Here is a 24131-nt window from a genome sequence, read left to right on the forward strand (position 1 = left end):
CTGTTTCTGATTTTCCTCAGCTTGTCCTATCCTTTTTCTAATACCTATCTAGAAAATGAGGGCTCTCCATTTTGTTTAAAAATACTGAAAAGTGTAATTAAAATGTGGGAAGGACAATATAATGAGGTGATTACAGGTGCTCTCTGCCCTTGAGCCACATGCACTCCATTTACTGGCTGTCCTTGTAGTGACCCTTGGAGAGGGATGAGAAATCAGAAATGTGTAAATGCTTTTCCCTTTCCTGAAATTAGTTTTGTAGAAGCCAAAAGAGAATGTTTCTTCTTGCCTTATTCTGTAAACTGCTGTTCACACTTGATTTTAATTTCTGCTTCTGTCCACACAGCTCTTCTTGGAATTGTCTATCTCCTAGCATAATTATGAACTGAAATGATTTGTTGATGCTCTTATATGTACCTCTTAATCCTTTCTGTGCTTTCCTGTGGCCAGATGAAGACTGTGGGAGTCTTTAAAGTTTGCTCTTTTATTTTCAAGTTAACACAGTAAAAGGAATCACCTATGACTTTGTACATGCTCTTTCTACTAGTTTTTTAATATGTTTTTGCTTTGCTGTCTACACCCCTTTTCTGCCACTTTTGCTAAGGAGGGGATCTTTGGAGGCTGCAGGAAGTGCAGACAAAGGGCTGTTAATGCATTAAGTTTGTGAGTGGCTTTTGGAGTTTTTTTTCGAAGTTTTTTTGTTGAAGGATACTCACTTTGAGACCAGAGAGATTGAAGTGTTCTCCGACTGGTTTATGAATGTTATAATTCTTGACATCTGATTTGTGTCCATTTATTCTTTTGCGTAGAGACTGTCCAGTTTGCCCAATGTACATGGCAGAGGGGCATCGCCGGCACATGATGGCATATATCACATCGGTAGATGTGCAGGTGAACGAGCCTCTGATAGTGATTAGGCCCTATGATGGTGTCCCCTGAATAGATATGTGGGCACAGTTGGCAACGGGCTTTGTTGCAAGGATAGGTTCCTGGGTTAGTGGTTCTGTTGTTTGGTGTGTGGTTGCTGATGAGTATTTGCTTCAGGTTGGGGGGCTGTCTGTAGGCAAGGACTGGCCTGTCTCCCAAGTTTTGTGAGAGTGATGGGTCGTCCTTCAGGATAGGTTGTAGATCCTTGATAATGCGTTGGAGAGGTTTTAGTTGGGGGCTGAAGGTGGCGGCTAGTGGCGTTCTGCTATTTTCTTCGTTGGGCCTGTCCTGTAGTAGGTGACTTCTGGGTACTCTTCTGGCTTTGTCAATCTGTTTCTTCACTTCAGCAGGTGGGTATTGTAGTTGTAAGAATGCTTGATAGAGATCTTATAGGTGTTTGTCTCTGTCTGAGGGGTTGGAGCAAATGCGGTTGTATCGTAGAGCTTGGCTGTAGACGATGGATCTTGTGGTGTGGTCTGGGTAAAAGCTGGAGGCATGTAGGTAGGAATAGTGGTCAGTAGGTTTCCGGTATAGGGTGGTGTTTATGTGACTATCGCTTATTAGCACTGTAGGGTCCAGGAAGTGGATCTCTTTGTGTGGACTGGTCCAGGCTGAGGTTGATGGTGGGATGGAAATTGTTGAAATCGTGGTGGAGTTCCTCAAGGGCTTCTTTTCCATGGGTCCAGATGATGAAGATGTCATCAATGTAGCGCAAGTAGAGTAGGAGCATTAAGGGACGAGAGCTGAGGAAGCGTTGTAAGTCAGCCATAAAAATGTTGGCATACTGTGGGGCCATGCGGGTACCCATAGCAGTGCCGCTGATTCGAAGGTATACATTGTCCCCAAATGTGAAATAGTTATGGGTGAGGACAAAGTCACAAAGTTCAGCCACCAGGTTTGCCATGACATTATCGGGGATACTGTTCCTGATGGCTTGTAGACCATCTTTGTGTGGAATGTTGGTGTAGAGGGCTTCTACATCCATAGCGGCCAGGAGGGTGTTTTCAGGAAGATCACCGATGGATTGTAGTTTCCTCAGGAAGTCAGTGGTGTCTCAAAGATAGCTGGGAGTGTTGGTAGCATAGGGCCTGAGGAGAGAGTCTACATAGCCAGACAATGCTGCTGTCAGGGTGCCAATGCCTGAGATGATGGGGTGCCCAGGATTTCCAGGTTTATGGATCTTGGGTAGCAGATAGAATACCCCAAGTTGGGATTCCAGGGGTGTGTCTGTGCAGATTTGTTCTTATGCTTTTTCAGGGAGTTTCTTGAGGAAATGCTGTAGTTTCTTTTGGTAACCCTCAGTGAGACCAGAGGGTAATAGCCTGTAGAAAGTGGTGTTGGAGAGCTGCCGAGCAGCCTCTTGTTCATATTCCGACCTATTCATGATGACAACAGCACCTCCTTTGTCAGCCTTTTTGATTATGATGTCAGAGTTGTTTCTGAGGCTGTGGATGGCATTATGTTCTGCACGGCTGAGGTTATGGGGCAAGTGATGCTGCTTTTCCACAATTTCAGCCTGTGCACGTCGGCAGAAGCACTCTATGTAGAAGTCCAAAGTCTGCTGTTTCGACCTTCAGGAGGAGTCCACCTAGAATCCTTTTTTTTGTAGTGTTGGTAGGAAGGTCTCTGTGGATTAGTATGTTGTTCAGAGGTGTGTTGGAAATATTCCTTGCGTCGGAGACGTCAAAAATAGGATTCTAGGTCACCACAGAACTGTGTCATGTTCGTGGGGGTGGAGGGGCAGAAGGAGAGGCCCCAAGATAGGACAGATTCTTCTGCTGGGTTAAGAGTATAGTTGGATAAATTAACAATATTGCTGGGTGGGTTAAGGGAACCATTGCTGTGACCTCTTGTGGCAAGTAGTAGTTTAGATAATTTAGTGTCCTTTTCCTTTTATAGAGAAGCAAAGTGTGTGTTGTAAATGGCTTGTCTAGTTTTAGTAAAGTCCAGCCATGAGGAAGTTTATGAGAGTATCCAGTTTTGAGAGCTCATAGTTAATCTTTCCCTGTTTGCTCTAGAGGATGTTGATCTGGTTGTTTCGAAGTTTCTTTGAGAGCGTGTGACACAAGCTGTCAGCGTAGTCTGTGTGGTATGTAGATTCTAATGGATTTTTTACCTTCAGTCCTTTTGGTATGATGTCCATCTGTTTGCATTTGGAAAGGAAGATGATGTCTGTCTGTATCTGTACAAGCTTTTTCATGAAGTTGATAGATTTCCACCGCATATGGCTAAATGCAGTGCCTTGCATAATGACAGGTTTCAGAGTAGCAGCCATGTTAGTCTGTATTCGCAAAAAGAAAAGGAGTACTTGTGGCACCTTAGAGACTAACCAATTTATTTGAGCATAAGCTTTTCTGAGCTACAGCTCACTTCATCGGATGCATAAAGTGGAAAGTACAGTGAGCAGATTTTATATATACACATAGACCATGAAAAAATATACATTCTCAAGGACCAGTCTGTGAGATCTCACTGACACAGTTTAGGAAGGCAGCAAGCTGCTCTAAGGCATTCAGAGGTAAGTGAGTTCATGTGCTGTGGACACGCAGCTGGCTAATGTTTAACAAGTACTTAGTCCCATATTATGCAAGTGATTTAATTTCTCTCCTGAAAAGCATCTGCACATACTGAAAGCTATTTCAGTAAATGTTACTGCCTGGTTACATTAACTTTTGAAAACTGATTACTACAGTGTTTGAACCACAGCTGAGGATTAGTCTCCAATCCAGTTCAATGTACTGTAGTTGTAATATGGGCGGTGCTATTGAAACTGTGGCCTCTGTACAAGCCATTTACATAATTTTTAAGTCATCCATTCTTTATTTTCAAATTGAATAAAATGAATTTTTTTATTTTAACAGACGAAGAAAATACAAACAATGTTTCTATGGTGATGGTGCCCAAGGACTCCAAATAGGGATTAGAGCCTCATGAAAATTTTTACAACACAAATATATTCCATGCCACAGATACAGTCCCTGCCTCAGACAGCGCACAGTCTGTGATTTAGAAAATACAAAACAGGCGAATAAATAGACAAAGGGGAGGGAGGAAAGTTTTAAAAAAGGTACCAGTAGAGATGGCTCTAATTCCATATGTTAGCAGTGTCACAGGTGGTCACAAGCGTAAACTGGCAGTTAACTTGCTAATCAAAATCTTAGACAACTTGAACAACTGGTCTGTTTTATTTGAAAATTAGAAGTTTGAAATTCCTTCCTGTTCCCGCCCACCCTCATGTGAAGGTATCTATTTTCACTCTTTTGCTTCGCTAATAAATCAAAGGGAAAAATGTAGGTTAAAACATTTGTTTAGTTTTCTTGTCTGGTACTAAAATCTTAAATTATGAAAAATGAAATTTTATGTTAATGTTTTTAGCATGTTTCAAGACATAGTTAAAGGATTGTTGGATCTCATTTGCTCTACAAACTGAAACTGTTTTAACTGTTGGGGAAACAACAGTGTTGCATTTTGCAGTACAGACAGGACTATGGTATGACTCAAATTATATAATACATTTTAAATCTGATATCTTTTAAATTTTGTTATGGAAACTATACAAACAGGGTCCTTGGTTTCATAAACCTCCTCCTGTCCCCTTAGAGTGGCCCAGTTAGGGCTATAATTTATTAATGGAATTCAACAAAGTAGACAAGCTGAAAATTATATATTTTTTTTCTTTCAGTTTTAGTAATTTTTGTTGGGTAATGATAAGTAAACCACTTTCAGACACTAGGGGCCCCTTTAAGCAATAACTGTGAAACTGACTGGTCTTGTTACTGTCAAAATGGAGCTATATGCAAAGTGTAAATGGCATAAATATCTGAAGACATACATGATTCAAACCCAAAATTTTAACATTCAAATCTAAATTGTACTTAATAGAGGAAACTTGAGTTTAACAAGTGTCACCGTGCCTCAATGGGTTACAGCTGAGCATGCCAGATTCAGGACAAACTGCTGAGAAATAAGGGCCAACTGATTGTTATTCTTCCATACGATGTACCACTCCAGTAACTAAACTTCTGTCTCACCACACTGGTTAGCAAGAAGTCAGAAATACAGTTTCCCAGCCCTTGTTTCACCACCCAGACACTAGACTTAATGATGAGTCCCACTTGCATACTATGGGACTTTATTCCCATAATATGGGAATCACTTGCATAATATGGGACTTTATTTAGAAAAGCTGGACGAGCACAAGTCCATGGGGCTGGATGTGCTGCATCCGAGAGTGCTAAAAGAGTTGGCGGATGTGATTGCAGAGCCATTGGCCATTATCTTTGAAAACTCATGGCGATCAGGGGAAGTCCCGGACGACTGGAAAAAGGCTACTGTAGTGCCCATCTTTAAAAAAGGGAAGAAGGAGGATCCTGGGAACTACAGGCCAGTCAGCCTCACTTCAGTCCCCGGAAAAATCATGGAGCAGGTCCTCAAAGAATCAATCCTGAAACACTTACATGACAGGAAAGTGATCAGGAACAGTCAGCATGGATTCACCAAGGGCAAGTCATGCCTGATTAATCTAATTGCCTTCTATGACGAGATAACTGGCTCTGTGGATGAGGGGAAAGCAGTGGACATGTTGTTCCTTGACTTTAGCAAAGCTTTTGACACGGTCTCCCACAGTATTCTTGCCAGCAAGTTAAAGAAGTATGGGCTGAATGAATGGACTATAAGGTGGATAGAAAGTTGGCTAGATTGTCGGGCTCAACGGGTAGTGATCAATGGCTCCATGTCTAGTTGGCAGCCGGTATCAAGTGGAGTGCCCCAAGGGTCAGTCCTGGGGCCGGTTTTGTTCAGTATCTTCATAAATGATCTGGACGATGGTGTGGATTGCACCCTCAGCAAGTTTGCAGATGACACTAAACTGGGAGGAGAGGTAGATGTGCTGGAGGGTAGGGATAGGATACAGAGGGCCCTAGACAAATTAGAGGATTGGGCCAAAAGAAATCTGATGAGGTTCAACAAGGACAAGTGCAGAGTCCTGCACTTAGGACGGAAGAATTCCATGCACAACTACAGACTAGGGACCGAATGGCTAGGCAGCAGTTCTGCAGAAAAGGACCTAGGGATTACAGTGGATGAGAAGCTGAATATGAGTCAACAGTGTGCCCTTGTTGCCAAGAATGCCAATGGCATTTTGGGATGTATAGGTAGGGGCATTGCCAGCAGATCGAGGGACGTGATCGTTCCCCTCTATTTGACATTGGTGAGGCCTCATCTGGAGTACTGTGTCCAGTTTTGGGCCCCACACTACAAGAAGGATGTGGAAAAATTGGAAAGAGTCAAGCGGAGGGCAACAAAAATGATGAGGGGACTGGAACGCATGACTTATGAGGAGAGGCTGAGGGAACTGGGATTGTTTAGTCTGCGGAAGAGAAGAATGAGGGGGGATTTGATAGCTGCTTTCAACTATCTGAAAGGGGGTTCGAAAGAGGATGGCTCTAGACTGTTCTCAGTGGTAGCAGATGACAGAACAAGGAGTAATGGTCTCAAGTTGCAGTGGGGGAGGTTTAGGTTGGATATTAGGAAAAACTTTGTCACTATGTGGGTGGTGAAACACTGGAATGCGTTACCTAGGGAGGTGGTGGAATCTCTTTCCTTAGATATTTTTAAGGTCAGGCTTGACAAAGCCCTGGCTGGGATGATTTAGTTGGGGATTGGTCCTGCTTTGAGCAGGAGGTTGGACTAGATGACCTCCTGAGGTCCCTTCCAACCCTGATATTCTATGATTCTGTGAGTGGCTATTTAAAACCAATTTCATCAAAGGGTTCTTCTAATCCTAAGAGATGAACCATGTAGCCAGGCCAATATATAACTCAGATCTTACCCAATAATCATGCTATTGCCAGTCCTTTTATTATCTAATATCTAAAGGTTTATTTATAAGAGAAAAGAAAGAGAAGATAATTAAAATGGTCAAAGGAATCAAATACGTACAGTCATTGCAAAGTTCTTGGAACAGGTTTGTAGCAGTGATGGAATTAGGGTTGCCAACTTTCTAAGTGCAGAAAACCGAACACCCTTGCACTGCCCCTGCCCTGTCCCTTCTCTAAGACCCCGCCCCCGCTCACTCAACTCCCCCTCCCTCCATTGCTTGCTCTCCCCCACCCTTACTCACTCATTTTCACTGAGCTGGGGTAGGGGTGCAGGAGGGGGTGCAGGCTCTGGGGTGGGGCTCGGGATGAGAGTTTTGGGGTTCAGGAGGGGGTTCCGAGCTGGGGCAGGAGGTTGGGCTGTGGGAGGGGGTTTGGGGTACAGGCTCTGGGCAGTGCTGAGCTCAGGCAGCTCTCAGGAAGTGGGGACATGTCCCTCTGGCTCCTAGGCGGAGACGTGTACAGGGTGCTCTGCAGATCCTCCCTGGACACTCCTCTACCTAGGAGCCAGACATGCCGGCTACTTCCTGGGAGCTGCGTGGAGCCGGGCAGGGAGCCTGCCAACCCTACTGCGCTGCCAACCAGACTTTTAACAGCCCGGTTAGCAGTGCTGACCGGAGCCACCAGGGTCCCTTTTCAGCCAGGTGTTCCGGTCGAAAACAGGACACCTAGCAACCCTAGATGGAATAAACTGCTGGCTTGTAATGTCTCTGGTAACTTCCAAAAGATTGGAAGGTCCTGAGTCTATTGGTTGTAATGCTCCTGTTAGGGTAAGTCCAGAGATCAGATCAGGAAAGAAGCAAAATGGAGATGCTTCCAGGGTCTTTTATACTTTCTCCCATGTGGAGGGGATGCTCTCAGTCTTAGTTTGTGGAAAACTACAGGTGCATCATGGAGTCCAGGGTCATATGAGCCAGTCACATGCCCTTGAATGCTTTGATGAATTATAGCCAGAGCCATTACCCATATTTTGGCTAAGGCATCCACAGGATGGCCCACCTTGCAGGGATAATCTTCTTCCTTGGCCATTTGTGTTTGTTAATGGGCCATCAACTTGAATGGTCCATTCACAATGTGCAGGCTAAACTAGATGCAAACTATCTTGTGGGTGTTACGCCAGGAGCAAACACATTTGAAATACAGGTATGTAGTCAATATTCATAACTTCAGATACAAAAATGATATACGCATACAAACAGGATAATCATATTCAGAAAATCATAACTTTTCCATTGACACCTTACATGAGATAATTTGTACAAGATTTTTGCAGTTGTGTAGCAGTGATAGCAACAATGATGTACATGGTCATACGTTAATCCTATAACATCACAATAAGTTCCTTTTTAATTGAAATTTGACTAAAGTTACTATATTCAGCCAAAAAAGGGGGGAGGGGAGAAAAATCCACTGTTTCTTTGGTAGAAATAAGTAGTAATTTGTAATATGTGTGGTTAAACATTAAAACACAAATCTGAAAACCTAAAATACTCATGCTGCATTAGGGATGCTTCCCCTTAATTTATCATATTTACTTTGATCAACTTGATCCATCTCCCAAAGCCTTCTGTTGCTTGTCTTTGGCATGGATGCTAAGGTTGCTTTACTTCTATAGTTGTCACATCATAGTGTTAACAGTATGACTTAGAGTGAGAGACTGACTACATGTAATCCTATACTATTTTTGTTTCAGCACTTAAATTTGGTCTGATACACTTTGATTTTTTTAATGTTTCTGCTTTAATTCTCAGCAAGTTAACTTTGTAAATGCTTGCTACTTTCTGTGTAGATGATGGTCAGTAAAAATGAAAGATTCCTGTTAAACATTAAGTTTTACTATCTGGTATGTTATGCTGAAATGGAGTTTTTAGTCCTGGGGGAATTCTGCGCCAAAACATTAAAAATTCTGTACACAATATTTTAAAATTCTGGTAAAATAAGAATTAGATAAGTTAATGGAGGCTGGGTCCACCAATGGCTATTAGCCAGGATGGGCATGGATGCAAAACCATGCTCTGAAGCATCCCTAGCCTGTGTTGTCAGAGGCTGGGAAGGGGCGACAGAGGATGGATCACTTGATGACTACCCCTTCTGTACATTCCCTCTGAAACACCTGGCATTGGCCACTGTCAGAAGACCGGATACTAGGTCTAGATGGACCATTGATCTGACCCAGTATGGCCATTCTTATGTAAAATTCTGCATATTTTATTTGTCAAAATAGCACAATATAATCATGCTCATTTCAATTATTTTGGTAATTTATTTCAAAATACCTGTCAGCAAGTATGTCTGTAACAATACAGTTTCAGGAAATTTTGGGGGGGGGGCAAATAGATTCCCTACTAAGCATATTAATACAGTCTGTCCCCCTCACTAGCCCTTCTGAACCCCAGTCTATGACCCTTCAGCAGCCCTGTGTGCCCCACACTGTCTGTCCTAACTTGGCTCTGTGGTCAGGGTACTGTGATGAATGCAGCTAGCTGCTGGCTGTTCTGGCACCACAGTGGTCTCTGGTGGGTGAAAGGCGGAACTGCAGCACTTCTTGGGTAGAATGTATTTTCTGCAGGGAAAAAAATTGTGTGCCAGATATGAATTCTGCATGTGTGCAGTGGTGCAGAATTTCCCCAGAAGTAAGTTGTCCTGGTCAGTGGATACATAGGAATGCTGGGCAGTTATTGACCATAATTGCACTTTTTTCTCACTTATGCAATTTCCTCCACTGTGCGTGAGTGGATGAGACTACCATTTTACTAAAAACTGTACAGTAGGTAGTCCCCAGTCAGAGTGCTCGGATGGTCTTTCAGTAACTAGGGTTTATGAATATCCCTCCACTTTGATTGGAACTATCCTTAGAACTCCCTGTCTAACTGCCCAAAAACAGTTGGCTGATCCTGTCCCACTCCTACTAATCCCCTTCACTAGCCCAGATACCATTTATAATTTAAGTAAGAAGGAAATTATTTTTTGGAAGGGGAACTAAGGAGAAAATAGTGGAGGAGATGGGTGCTGAGTGGGGAGAGAGTCAAAAGATGACAGCCAGTGGGGCATATGGATGGGGCTTTTTGAGGTGACTGGGCAAGAAAATGGGAGATGAAATTCAATGTTGATAAATGCAAAGAAATGCACATTGGAAAGCATAATCCCAACTATACATATAAAATGATGGGATCTAAATTAGCTGTTACAACTTGAGAGAGAACTTGGAGTCATTATGTCTAGTTCTCTGAAAACGTCCACTCAATGCGCAGCGGCAGTCAAAAAAGTGAACAGAATGTTGGGAACCATTAGGAAAGGGCTGCATAATAAAACAGAAAATATCATATTGCCTCTGAAGAAATCCATGGTACACCTGCATCTTGAATACTGTGTGCAGATGTGGTCTCCCCCATTTCAAAAAAGATATATTGGAATGGGAAAAGGTTCAGAAAAGGACAACAAAAATTATTAGGGATATGGAACGGCTTCTGTATGAAGAGACATTAGAAAGACTGGGACTCTTCAGCTTGGAAGAGAGATGACTAAGGGGGGATATAATAGAGGTCTATAAAATCATGACTGGTGTGGAGAAAGTAAATAAGGAAGTGTTATTTAGTTCTTCTCATAACACAAGAACTAGGGGTTACCAAATTAAATTAATAGGCAGCAGGTTTAAAACAAACAAACGGAAATATTTTTTCATGCAACGCACTGTCAACCTGTGGAACTCCTTGCCAGAGGATGTTGTGAAGGCCAAGACTATAACAGGGTTCAAAAAAGAGCTAGATAGATTCATGTGGGTTCATCAGTGGCTATTAGTCAGGATGGATAGGGATGGTGTCCCTAGCCTCAGTTTGCCAGAAGTTAGGAATGGGCGACTGGATGGATCACTTGATGATTTACCTGTTCTGTTCATTCCCTCTGGGGCATCTGGCATTGGCCACTGTCGGAAGACAGTATACTGGGCTAGATGGACCTTTGGTCTGACCCAGTATGGCCATTCTTATGTTCTTATTTTCTTAATATTCTATTAGAGAATTCTGTAGACATAGAATAGTCTATATTGAGAATGTAGGGGTGAAATTCACCCCAACTTCATAAACCTAAGTATTCAGTTTCTATTCAGATAAGTGCAGAGGTTACATTAATTCCTTCAATCCAGGGTCAGGGGCTGCTGCTACTCTGGATTCTGGGCTGAAATAGTAGCTCCAGCCCCTCCACATTGATTGCGCAGGATACTGTGTCCGCTGGATCTGCAAACACTCCCCTGGCTAACTGCAGGGTGTAAGTAGTAGTGTGGAAGACTATCATCAGACTTTCACACCAGGAATGAATGTTACTTCATCCCTAGTGCAGATCTATAGCTGTCTGGCAGTTGTACTTGCTTAAGGGAGATAATGCATATTGAAACCAGGCCTTTGTGAGGCTTTTCCTTTACCTGAATGTTTCCTCCCTGTTTTTGCCTGACTTCTGGGTAATGTTTGCATTGCAATAATTAATGAGTCTGGAAACATTTGCTATAAACATCCATTTTCAGTGTTTTCTACTCATTAATAAATATTTGCTTTCAGGTTGAAACTTAGATCTCTGCAAAACTTTTTCATGCAGCACTTAGCTGTTTTGGTTTGTTTGTTAATGGCTTAAGAGAGCAATGTAATTATGTGCTGTGGGTCATGTTCATCATAGTAGAAGTTTTAAAGGCCATGATATTTCTTATGAATGACAATGTTTACTTCAGTGGGAGTCTGGTGAGGATAAGGTTTTGTAAATTATTTTAAAGATTGCAGGTAGCTGAGAGGTGGTTAATGAACATTGAAACAATACCACACATGAGAGCTGAATAAACATACAGTTCTGATTTGCTGGCAGGTTAGGCAACTATCCTGACTATTTTTTTTAAACAAAAAACATATTTTATCATCTTGGGTATAAGGAATCAATCTCTTTGTGTTTTGGTATGGCGCTTTCCCTGTTGCCCTTTCAGTTGCAGTAGTAAAGATTTATCATTTGTTAGAAACAATGCAAAATGGTGATGCTGGGGGTTTTAAAAAATTGAATTCTGCTACTTGATCTCCATTATTTTTGCTCACTGAGCCCTGGTCTACACTATGAGTTTAGGTCGAATTTAGCAGCGTTAGATCAATTTAACCCTGCACCTGTCCACACGACGAAGCCATTTTTTTTGACTTAAAGGGCTCTTAAAATCGATTTCTATACTGCTCTCCCGACGAGGGAATTAGCACTGAAATCGATCTTGCAGGGTCGAATTTGGGGTAGTGTGGTCGCGATTTGACGGTATTGGCTTCTGGGAGCTATCCCAGAGTGCTTCATTGAGACCGCTCTGGACAGCGCTCTCAACTTAGATGCACTGGTGAGGTAGACAGGAAAAGGCCCGCAAACTTTTGAATCTCATTTCCTGTTTGGCCAGCGTGGCAAGCTGCAGGTGAGTGCAGATCTCATCAGCACAGGTGACCATGATGGAGTCCCAGAATCGCAAAAGCGCTCCAGCATGGACCGAATGGGAGGTACGGGATCTGATCGCTGTATGGGGAGACGAATCCATGCTATCAGAACGCAGTTCCAGAAGGTGAAATGCCCAAACATTTGAAAAAAATCTCCAAGGGCATGAAGGACAGAGGCTATAATATGGACCCACAGCAGTGCCACGTGAAACTTAAGGAACTCAGGCAAGCCTACCAAAAAACCAGAAAGGCAAACGGCTGCTCGGAGTCATAGCCCAAGACATGCCACTTCTATGATGAGCTGCATGCCATTCTAGGGGTGCAGCCACCACTACCCCTCCCCTGTGCTTTAACTCCGTCAATGGATTATCATGCAACAGGGGTGCACATTTTGGGGATGAGGAGGAGGACGATAGCGCACAGCAAGCAAGTGGAGAAACCGTTTTCCCTGAGAGCCAGGAACTGTTTATCACCCTGCACCTTGAGCCAGTACCCCCCCAAACCCACCCAAGGAGCTCCTGAACCCGTCAGGCAGAGAAGGGACCTCTGGTGAGTGTACCTTTGTATATATATTACATGGTTTAAAAGCAAGCATGTTTAATGATTAATTTGCCCTGAAGACTTGGGATGCGTTTGCGGCCAGTACAAGTACTGGAAAAGTCTGTTAATGTGTCTGGGGATGGAGCGGAAATCCTCCAGGGACATCTCTATAAAGCTCTCCTGGATGGTCACTCCTCATGGTCACCTGTTTGAAATAGGTTAATTTTATTAAGGGCACAGTCAGAGGTGGCCGTTCCTGCTGGGCTGCGTGCCTGTGGCTGAACAGAAATCTTCCCCGCTCTTAGCCACGTGGTGGGGGAGGAGTGAAGTGATCATCCCAGAGAATTGGGAGGGTGTGTGGGGGTTAGTTGGGTTTGTGCTGCACGTTAACCCAAAAACTGCAGCCCCTCCTTTTAAATTGCCAACCCATTTTAAATGGCCAACCCAATGGCTGCTTGGTATGGGAAATGAGGGTGCTGCTGTTTGAAATCATTCCCACATGTTATGAAGGTTAAAGAAGCCAAAAGATTGTGGCTTACCATGGCTGCCTGCAAGCCGAATTCTGTTGCCCAGCCCTGCATGTGTGATCTCTCACGCCAAACTGGCAGACCCTCAATATAAGAGGCAAAATGCGACCTTGTACCGAAAGAACATGTGCTATGTAATGTTAACAGCAAGGTTCACCCTGAAAGAGTCTACCCATTGTTCTCTAAAATGTGTCTTTTTAACTACTACTCTCCCTTTTTTTCCCTCCCGCAGCTGCAAATGTGTCAACACTCACACTATCATCTCCTTCCCAGAGAATAGGGAACATTAGAAGGCAAAAAAACCCGCACTTGCGCTGAAATGTTCTCTGAGCTCATGCAGTCCTCCCACACTGAAAGATACCAGGAGAATGCGTGGAGGGAAGCAATGGCACAGTCCAGGAAAGCACAATATGAACGTGATGATAGGTGGCATCAGCTTGCTGACAGAAGGCAGGAGTCAGTGCTCAGGCTGCTGGAGGATCAAACTGATATGCTCCGGCGTATGGTTTGAGCTGCAGGAAAGGCAGGAGCACAGACTGCCACTACAGCCCCTGTGTAACCAACTGCCCTCCTCCTCAAGTTCCATAGCCTCCTTACCCAGACGCCCAAGAACACAGTGGGGGGGCCTCCGGGCACCCAAGCACTCCACCCCAGAGGACTGCCCAAGCAACAGAAAGCTGGCATTCAATAAGTTTTAAAGTGCAGTGTGGCATTGTCCTTCCCTCCTCCCCAACCCCACCCAGTGCTTCCCTCCTCCCCCACCCCTCCTGGGCTACTTTGGCAGTTATCCCCCTATTTGTGTGATTAATTAATAAAGAATGCATGAATTTGAAACAACAATGACTTTATTGCCTCTGCAAGCAGTGATCGAAGGCAGGAGGGGAGGGTGGTTGGCTTACAGAGAAGTAGAGTGAACCAAGGGGGGGGGAGGGTTCATCAAGGAGAAACAAACAGAACTTTCACACCGTAGCCTGGCCAGTCATGAAACTGGTTTTCAAAGCTTCTCTGATGGGCACCACGCCCTCCTGTACTCTTCTAACCGCCCTGGTGTCTGGCTGCTCATAATCAGCGGCCAGGCGATTTGCCTCAACCTCCCACCCCGCTATAAACGTCTCCCCCTTACTCTCACAGATATTGTGGAGCACACAGCAAGCAGTAATAACAGTGGGAATATTGGTTTCGCTGAGGTCTAAGCGAGTCAGTAAACTGCGCCAGCGCGCCTTTAAACGTCCAAATGCACATTCTACCACCATTCTGCACTTGCTCAGCCTGTAGTTGAACAGCTCCTGACTACTGTCCAGGCTGCCAGTGTATGGCTTCATGAGCCATGGCATTAAGGGGTACGCTGGGTCTCCAAGGATAACTATAGGCATTTCAACGTCCCCAACAGTTATTTTCTGGTCTGGGAATAAAGTCCCTTCCTGCAGCTTTTGAAACAGACCAGAGTTCCTGAAGATGTGAGCGTCATGTACTTTTCCCGGCCATCCCCCGTTGATGTTGGTGAAACATCCCTTGTGATCCACCAGTGCTTGCAGCACCATTGAAAAGTACCCCTTTTGGTTTATGTACTCGCTGCCTTGGTGGTCCGGTGCCAAGATGGAGATATGGGTTCCGTCTATGGCCCCACCACAGTTAGGGAATCCCATTGCAGCAAAGCCATCCACTATAACCTGCACATTTGACAGAGTCACTACCCTTGATAGCAGCAGCTCAGTGATGGCATTGGCTACTTGGATCACAGCAGCCCCCACAGTAGATTTGCCCACTCCAAATTGGTTCCCGACTGACTGGTAGCTGTCTGGCATTGCAAGCTTCCAGAGGGCTATCGCCACTCACTTGTGAACTGTGCTCTCATCTTGGTATTCTTGTGCTTCAGGGCAGGGGAAAGCAAGTCACAAAGTTCCATGAAAGTGCCCTTACGCATGCGAAAGTTTCGCAGCCACTGGGAATTGTCCCAGACCCGCAGCACTATGCAGTTCCACCAGTCTGTACTTGTTTCCCAGGCCCAGAATCGGCGTTCCGCGCATTGACCTGCCCCGTTACCACCATGATGTCCAATTGCCGGGGCCCGTACTTTGAGAGAAGTCTGTGTCCATGTCCTCATTGCTCTCATCACCGTGCTGCTGTCGCCTCCTCACCTGCTTTTGCAGGTTCTGGTCCAGCATATGCTGCTGGATAACGTGCGTGGTGTTTTACAACATTCATAACTGCCACGGTGATCTGAGCGGGCTCCATGCTTGCCATGGTATGGCATCTGCAGGAGAGCAGAGTGGCAGTGGAAGTGGCAGGTGGATGACTATGCTGACAGCAATATGGTGCCCGTACGGAAAAAGGCGCGAAACTATTGTCGGCTGTTGCTTTCACGGGAGGGTGGGAGGGGGGAGCAGGGCGTAGGCTGGCAGCAGATGGTGCAGTATGACTGCTAGCCATAGTTGTCTCCTGGGTGCTCACCAGCTTACGGTGCAGTACAACTGTAGCCGTCATCGTTTCCAGGCAGACTGAATCTCCATGAGACGAAACTTAAGAAGAGAATGAACTGGAGTCACTCCCATTTATGTCCAGGTGCCCCTGACAGACCTCACTGAGGTCTGCCAGGAGCACAGATGTCTGCCTAGGTGCCCCGACCGACCTCACTGAGGTCAGCCAAGAGCACCCAGGAGACGACGACGATGGCTACCAGTCGTACTGCACTGTCTGCTGCCACAAGGCAATGAGCTGCTGCTGTGTAGCAATGCAATGGGGGGAGGGATAGCTCAGTGGTTTGAGCATTGGCCTGCTAAACCCAGGGTTGTGAGTTCAATCCTTGAGGGGGCTATTTGGGATCTGGGGCAAAAATTGGGGATTCGTCCTGCTTTGAGCAGGGGGTTGGACTAGATGACCTCCTGAGGTCCCTTCCAATCCTGGTATTCTATGATTCTACCACGTCTGCCAGCACCCAGGACACGTATGGTGACGGTGTGCTGAGCCGGTTCCATGCTTGCTGTGGTATAACCCAGGAAAAAAGGTGGGAAACGATTGTCTGCCGTTGCTTTCACGGGGGGGCGGGGCCTGACAACATATACCCAGAACCACCCTCGACAATGTTTTTGCCCTAGCAGGCATTGGGATCTCAACCCAGAATTCCAATGGGTGGCGGAGACTGTGGGAACTGTGGGATAGCTATCCACAGTGCAATGCTCTGGAAGTCGACACTAGCCTCGGTACTGTGGATGCACTCCGCCGACTTAATGGTCTTAAGTGGGGAAACACACAGTCGACTGTATAAAATTGATTTCTAAAAAATCGACTTCTATAAATTGGACCTAGTTTTGTAGTTTAGACATACCCTGAGTTTGGTGTGTGAAATAGATGCTTATTTTTGTGCTAGAAGAAGATTATATTAAAACATATTTTTATTTAGTTATGAAAATGATAGCTTCAGAAACCATTTTTAACTCCCATAAATAAAATACGATGCTCCTCTTCTAGCTCCTGATCTTGGAAGGTGCAGAATGCCCTTAGCTTTACTGGACCAGACCCTTACAGAACGCTTTCCTGGAGACAATTCTCTTCCTGTATTTGTCTGGTTAAACAAAAGTGGCACTGAGTGGCATGATTGATATGTGGTTTTCCTTTTGTATCTGCCTCATTAGGTTTGTGTGTCTGAAAAGTTCTGAAATGAAAACTTATATTTTTTTAAAGTAGCTGACAAGTAAAATTCATACATATCAGTAACATGTACTGACCTCCACAGCTAAGCAAGATAATGCGTACTCAGCACACAAACAACTAACTCATGTCACTGTACTTTAAATCCAAAAGTTGGTCACTGAAAATATTGTTCTTTTTCAGAATGTCATACCCAGGCTATCCCCCTTCAGGCTATTCTGCTTTCCCTGGATATCCCGTAAGTATGGCCTGTTTTTTAAATGCCTTGTACTTGCAGTATAGGCCACACCCTTGTGACTTTCTCTTCTGTCATGTCATGTCATGTGCTGGGGGAATATTAGTCATTACTTTCATGCAGGATATTTTTAGATTTACAGTCTCTGGCATCATCCCTCAAGATGTTCATGAGCTTGGGTCCAGATAATCTAATGCAGTAAAGAATTATTTCCTCTCCACGTGAGGAAAAAAAGCATGCTCCTGTAATGGGCATTCAGGGCATTTCATGGTCTCCTAAGAGACAGTTCTTTTGTTATTTGGTAGGCTGAGAGAAGCTTGGCTCAGTTTTGGTGATTTTTTTTTTGTTTTGTTTTGTAACTTGTTGATTCTCTTGATTTTCTTTGTTTTCCTGGATAGTCCTGTGCCTCTTGTCATGAGAACAGTGTTTATTCAGTAGTTTGGATCTACATTTGAATCCAAACTTTGTGACTCACTCCCCATGTATGTAGAAGTTCAAGGATCTTCTGATCTGCGGTTTCGCTTCAGCCTATTATACAGAAGATGTTTGAATCTAGATCAGTCTTTGCTGGAGTTCACACATCTGGTCATGCTTCAGGTTCAGCTGTAATACCCTGTAGATCTGTGGCCTGATTTTTCAGAGTTGCTGAGTAAACTGTAGCTCCCATTAATTTCAGTGAGAGCCGTGGGTAATGAGCATCTTTGAAAATCTAGCTTCTTGCTTCTACACCGTGAGGACTTGTCTTTTGCTGCAGAGCAGTTTAGCTGATTTGTCTTGTCTTTTGGCTGTGGAACTATCATTCTCCTTGCAACTCATGAGTAGAATCATAGAATATCAGGGTTGGAAGGGACCTCAAGAGATCCTCTAGTCCAACCCCCTGCTCAAAGCAGGACCAATCCCCAATTTCTGCTCCAGATCCCGAACGGCCTCCTCAAGGATTGAACTCACAACCCTGGGTTTAGCAGGCCAATGCTCAAACCACTGAGCTATCCCTCCCCTCCCTCAGAAGATCTAAGATTCCACTGAATACTCCCGGGGGCATTCTGCGCCAAGATATTAAAAATTCTGCCACAATATTTTAAAATTCTGCAAAATTCTGTAAATTTTATTTGTCAAAATAACACTACATAATCACACCAGTTTCAATTATTTGGTAATTTATTTCAAAATACCTGTCAGCAAGTATGTCTGTAACAATACAGACACACACAAAAATTCCCCCAGGAGTAGAGAGTTAAAGAAACCACTATGACAACCCACTTCCTGTTTCTCTGCACCCTCCCCCCCCCCAGCCAATACACCCAAACCCCCTCCTTCCCACAGCTCTGCCACAGCTTCCCCACCCCCCGGCCCAGATACCTGCACCTTCTCCCCGCTGAGCCCAGCTGTGGCCCACTCTCCCCCCCGCAGCTTAGATACCCGCACCCTCTCCCCCCTGAGCCCAGCTGCGGGGTCCCCAGTCATTAGTACTACCATCAGCCTCTGTCTCGAGTTAAGAAGTGGAAGAGTAGCTGAATGCTTTTAGATCAAATCTGCATTTAACAAACAGAACCAAACTTTTTTCCCGGAGGTGCTGAGCACCAACATATGCTTAAAAAATCAGGCCCTGCTTTTTTAAGGAAAAATCTCTAACTGAGGGTTTATTGTAGGTAAACATTCATAGTTTGAAAAGTTATGTTGGTGAGAACTACCCTTTAAAAGTACACAGCTTGAAATCTCGTCAAATTCAAAAAATGAATTAAAAGTATTTTCAGATACTACACCTGCCATTAAGCTTTCTGCCTTGTCTTGTCAATCACATTACATATATATAATATATATATATATTTTAAAGTGTGTTTTCTTTACCCACTTGAAGTGTGAAAGATTCATACGAACAGGGGAAACCGTGAAACTGACTATATCCAAAGTGCTGTCAAGATGGACAAATACAACAGGAGCCAAGGAAAGTGTGGGCCCCTTACTGAATGAGGGAGGCAAACTAGTGACAGAGGATGTGGAAAAAGCTAATGTACTCAATGCTTTTTTTGCCTCTTTTCACTAACAAGGTCAGCTCCCAGACTGCTACGCTGGGCATCACAAAATGGGGAAGAGATGGCCAGCCCTCTGTGGAGATAGAGGTGGTTAGGGACTATTTAGAAAAGCTGGACGTGCACAAGTCCATGGGGCCGGACGAGTTGCATCCAAGAGTGCTGAAGGAATTGGCGGCTGTGATTGCAGAGCCATTGGCCATTATCTTTGAAAACTCGTGGCGAACCGGGGAAGTCCCGGATGACTGGAAAAAGGCTAATGTAGTGCCAATCTTTAAAAAAGGGAAGAAGGAGGATCCTGGGAACTACAGGCCAGTCAGCCTCACTTCAGTCCCTGGAAAAATCATGGAGCAGGTCCTCAAAGAATCAATCCTGAAGCACTTGCATGAGAGGAAAGTGATCAGGAACAGCCAGCATGGATTCACCAAGGGAAGGTCATGCCTGACTAATCTAATCGCCTTTTATGATGAGATTACTGGTTCTGTGGATGAAGGGAAAGCAGTGGATGTATTGTATCTTGACTTTAGCAAAGCTTTTGACACGGTCTCCCACAGTATTCTTGTCAGCAAGTTAAGGAAGTATGGGCTGGATGAATGCACTACAAGGTGGGTAGAAAGCTGGCTAGATTGTCGGGCTCAACGGGTAGTGATCAATGGCTCCATATCTAGTTGGCAGCCGGTATCAAGTGGAGTGCCCCAGGGGTCGGTCCTGGGGCCGGTTTTGTTCAATATCTTCATAAATGATCTGGAGGATGGTGTGGATTGCACTCTCAGCAAATTTGCGGATGATACTAAACTGGGAGGAGTGGTAGATACGCTGGAGGGGAGGGATAGGATACAGAAAGACCTAGACAAATTGGAGGATTGGGCCAAAAGAAATCTGATGAGGTTCAATAAGGATAAGTGCAGGGTCCTGCACTTAGGACGGAAGAACCCAATGCACAGCTACAGACTAGGGACCGAATGGCTAGGCAGCAGTTCTGCGGAAAAGGACCTAGGGGTGACAGTGGACGAGAAGCTGGATATGAGTCAGCAGTGTGCCCTTGTTGCCAAGAAGGCCAATGGCATTTTGGGATGTATAAGTAGGGGCATAGCGAGCAGATCGAGGGACGTGATCGCTCCCCTCTATTCGACATTGGTGAGGCCTCATCTGGAGTACTGTGTCCAGTTTTGGGCCCCACACTTCAAGAAGGATGTGGATAAATTGGAGAGAGTCCAGCGAAGGGCAACAAAAATGATTAGGGGACTGGAACACATGAGTTATGAGGAGAGGCTGAGGGAGCTGGGATTGTTTAGCCTGCAGAAGAGAAGAATGAGGGGGGATTTGATAGCTGCTTTCAATTACCTGAAAGGGGGTTCCAAAGAGGATGGCTCTAGACTGTTCTCAATGGTAGCAGATGACAGAACGAGGAGTAATGGTCTCAAGTTGCAGTGGGGGAGATTTAGATTGGATATTAGGAAAAACTTTTTCACTAAGAGGGTGGTGAAACACTGGAATGCGTTACCTAGGGAGGTGGTAGAATCTCCTTCCTTAGAGGTTTTTAAGGTCAGGCTTGACAAAGCCCTGGCTGGGATGATTTAACTGGGAATTGGTCCTGCTTCGAGCAGGGGGTTGGACTAGATGACCTTCTGGGGTCCCTTCCAACCCTGATATTCTATGATTCTATGATTCTAACAAATCTGAAAGAAGTGAAATACCTTTTCTCTACTCTTTCAGTTATAGTAATGTTAGGCATTTACTATAACAGTTTATTATATTATAACACAAAAAGTTTTCAGACAGAAGTGTGATTTTTTTTAAAGTGGATTTTGTCCCTTTAAAATAATAATAAATGGGAAATGGGAAATTCCTGATGACTTATATATGGCATATAAGAAGTTGGACATCAATAACAAAAAAAAAAAAAGAGGGTAAGAGAATGTTTGCAGTAGCATTCCCAACTTTACTGAAGAGTTTTTACCTAGCATTATTGCTAGACACATCACATTTACTCTACAAGTGCATACTATAAGTCAAATTTAGATTGTGAAAACACTTAGTTTGTAACATGTATTTTGATCAATAAAGATTTTCAGATAAATTTTGAATTTAAGTATCATTAATCATTACACTGATTTCAAAAGTTTTGTCACCATTCTTTAAAGCATAGCCCATGACAGCCTAGGATATGGAGATTATTAGTGCAGCCTTGAGTGTTATATGGTCTTCATTTCCAAAAAGCTTCAAAACAAACTTCAATACAGCAGAAGAGGATCAAAAACTAATCTAGAATCCTGTGGATGGATGAGCTGCACTGGAAAATTTAAGCTAGTTTGAGAACTGTAACATGATGAAAATGATTCATATGCAACAAACTCAAGTACTATGCATACAACACGGCTGCATTTATAATTTTTTCAGGGATCTGCTAATATATTCAGAATGTGTCCTAACAATTCTAGTGGCACCCTTTGTGCAGCTATAGTTAAGGGCTTTATTAGCCTTGTCTGTTAGAAACCTCTATTTTCATGAGCAAAAGTGCTGCACTGGATTCCGAAATGCTAAAGTTTCATCCCAGAAACATACTTGATTTCATTACGTGAATAATTGGAATATCTTAATTAGAGTTTTAATGAAATATTGCAGCTTATTCGTTGGGGATTTATTGCTTTGCTAGGTTTAAAATATTTTAAAATGTGAAATGATTGCTATTCTGCCTAAAATGAGTTGTACTGTTAGTGTTTTTTGGCTAGAAATTTACATTACAATTACTCCTAGGTGAGGTGTGTGGCCTCTGTATTGTCCCAACAGGCCCTGAAGTCAGGAAGTCATACTGACAGTGTTTTCCTAAAAAGAAAAGGAGTACTTGTGGCACCTTAGAGACTAACCAATTTATTTGAGCATAAGCTTTCGTGAGCTACAGCTCACTTCATCAATGAAGTGGGTTTTGCTGACTCTCTGAAGTAAATATAAGGCAGGTGGGAATGGCCTTCTGGGCAGGTAGAATCTAATGTGTGAGCTGAGCCGTCCAGAGATAGGAATCTTGGGAGCAGCCAAGCCTGAGAAGGTTTGAATAGAGTTTTGTTGTACTGTTAATTTCTGTTAATAAAACCAAATCCCAGGAAGTGGGTGAGTATGAATTGTACACAATGTGTGGGCTGTGTTTGCAGAGCTGTTTGGGAGTGGCACCTGCCCAGAACTGATTTACAGTGAACCAATTTGATTTATATAGTCATGAACTATAGTTTCAGGAGCTCTTGGATTGCATATTTCTGAGATCTCATGTATGGCTATTAATCCATAGGAACTTTTCCCTCAGAGACCCTAGTCAATTTTGAATGTGCTTATTTCAAGACCTGTATTTCATTTATTGCTCGTCTTGCTATTAGAGTGTTAACGGTCAGGCTCACACTTGACAAGGCAAATACATTTTGATGTCTCCATATCAGTACTGTTTTTTTTAACCCAGTAACAATAGTTAAAGCAAGTTCATCGGTGCAGATTTTTTAATTTCTCTTCTTTGTTAAGGGTTAAGTCAGACTTTATTGTTAATTAAGTTGTGCATACTTTGGTACCTAGAGAAAGAGTCTTTATTCCCTTGTCTGCCTCTAGCAAATACACAAATATTCTCTCCATTATCTGTTTTCAGCCTACAGGACAAGAGTCTGTTTATCCACCTGCTGGTCAATACCCCTATCCTGCTGTGCCTGGAGGCTTCCCTCCTGTGGGAGGTGGTGCATATTCTGCAGCGCCACCAAGTGGTGGGTTCCCAGGAGCTGCAGGATACCCTGTGTCTGGAGGCTACCCTGGAGCTCCCCAACCTGGGGGGGGCTACCCTGGAGCTCCCCAACCTGGGGGGATGCCATCTTATCCCGGAGGTAATATTCAAGAACACTGTTCACAGGTTAATTCCATCATAATCAGTCCCTGTATTTGGTTCAGAAAATACAAAAAAGTAAGCTTTGTGTAGTGGTTATTGCAGGGGACTGGCACTCAGAGCTTGGTTCTGTGGAGTAGGCAATATTAATATTACAATAGCACCCAAGGGCCCAGGTGCTGGGCACTATACAGGCATGGAAAGAAGTGACCAGTGTCCTGAAGGGTTTACAGTTTAATGATACAAATGGACAAAAGGGTAGGGGATGGGAATACAAACAAATGAGTAGGTTTGGTTTGTTTTTAAGTGGGGTTAGAGGAAGGGAGTAGGAAGAGGAAAGAAGAGGAATAGAGTTTGTCACCAGTCCAGTCACGATCAGCAAGCTGGTTTTTGTTGGCAGCAGGGCAGAGGTGGAACTTTGTGGGAACAGGAGAATAGGGAGGGCAGGTGTGGGGAGGGGGAGAGGGAGAGAGTGAGTGTGAGTGTTTGTGCTCAAAGAGAAAAGGCAGAGGAGAGCTGTGGAGGGAGCCAGGGCAGGTGTGGGGAGGGGGAGAGGGAGAGAGTGAGTGTGAGTGTTTGTGCTCAAAGAGAAAAGGCAGAGGAGAGCTGTGGAGGGAGCCAGGGCAGGTGTGGGGAGGGGGAGAGGGAGAGAGTGAGTGTGAGTGTTTGTGCTCAAAGAGAAAAGGCAGAGGAGAGCTGTGGAGGGAGCCAGGGCAGGTGTGGGGAGGGGGAGAGGGAGAGAGTGAGTGTGAGTGTTTGTGCTCAAAGAGAAAAGGCAGAGGAGAGCTGTGGAGGGAGCCAAAGAGCAACTATTAGAGAGCATGGTTAGGTGAGAACATTCAAAGGGGAAAAATCAGAAAATTAATTGAAGCCAGTTCCTGATAGAAACCAGGTACAATAGAAAACCAAAGTACCGGAAGCACATGAAGGTCTTTCAGCTGTCGGTTCCGGTGGTCTGTCCCTGGAACTGACTCTGAAATGCAGCCTACATAGTAGCTCCAGTATTTCCATTTATGTCACTGACGTGTTGTGTGACCATGGTCAAATTGCTTAA

General features: G+C 44.2%; 1 protein-coding gene and 1 long non-coding RNA gene across 3 annotated transcripts in view; both read left to right on the forward strand.

Moving 5' to 3' along the window:
• The window catches only part of ANXA7 (annexin A7), a 58907-nt gene that overhangs the window by 5623 nt on the left and 29153 nt on the right, over nucleotides 1-24131 (forward strand). The window contains exons 2-3 of one of the 2 annotated variants that reach the window (XM_048858033.2): nucleotides 17140-17194; nucleotides 22850-23078. In XM_048858033.2, the coding sequence (XP_048713990.1) occupies nucleotides 17141-17194; nucleotides 22850-23078 (283 nt within the window). In that variant the 5' untranslated portion in view covers nucleotide 17140. The remainder of the gene's footprint in view (nucleotides 1-17139; nucleotides 17195-22849; nucleotides 23079-24131) is intronic. The other variant, XM_048858032.2, reaches the window with a different exon arrangement.
• On the forward strand, nucleotides 10841-14148 carry LOC142072761 (uncharacterized). Its single transcript, XR_012669320.1, has 2 exons — nucleotides 10841-12790; nucleotides 13541-14148. It is a non-coding gene; the product is annotated as an uncharacterized LOC142072761 (long non-coding RNA).

This window comes from Caretta caretta, chromosome 7 (genome assembly GCF_965140235.1).
Source record: "Caretta caretta isolate rCarCar2 chromosome 7, rCarCar1.hap1, whole genome shotgun sequence".
NCBI lineage: Eukaryota > Metazoa > Chordata > Testudines > Cheloniidae > Caretta > Caretta caretta.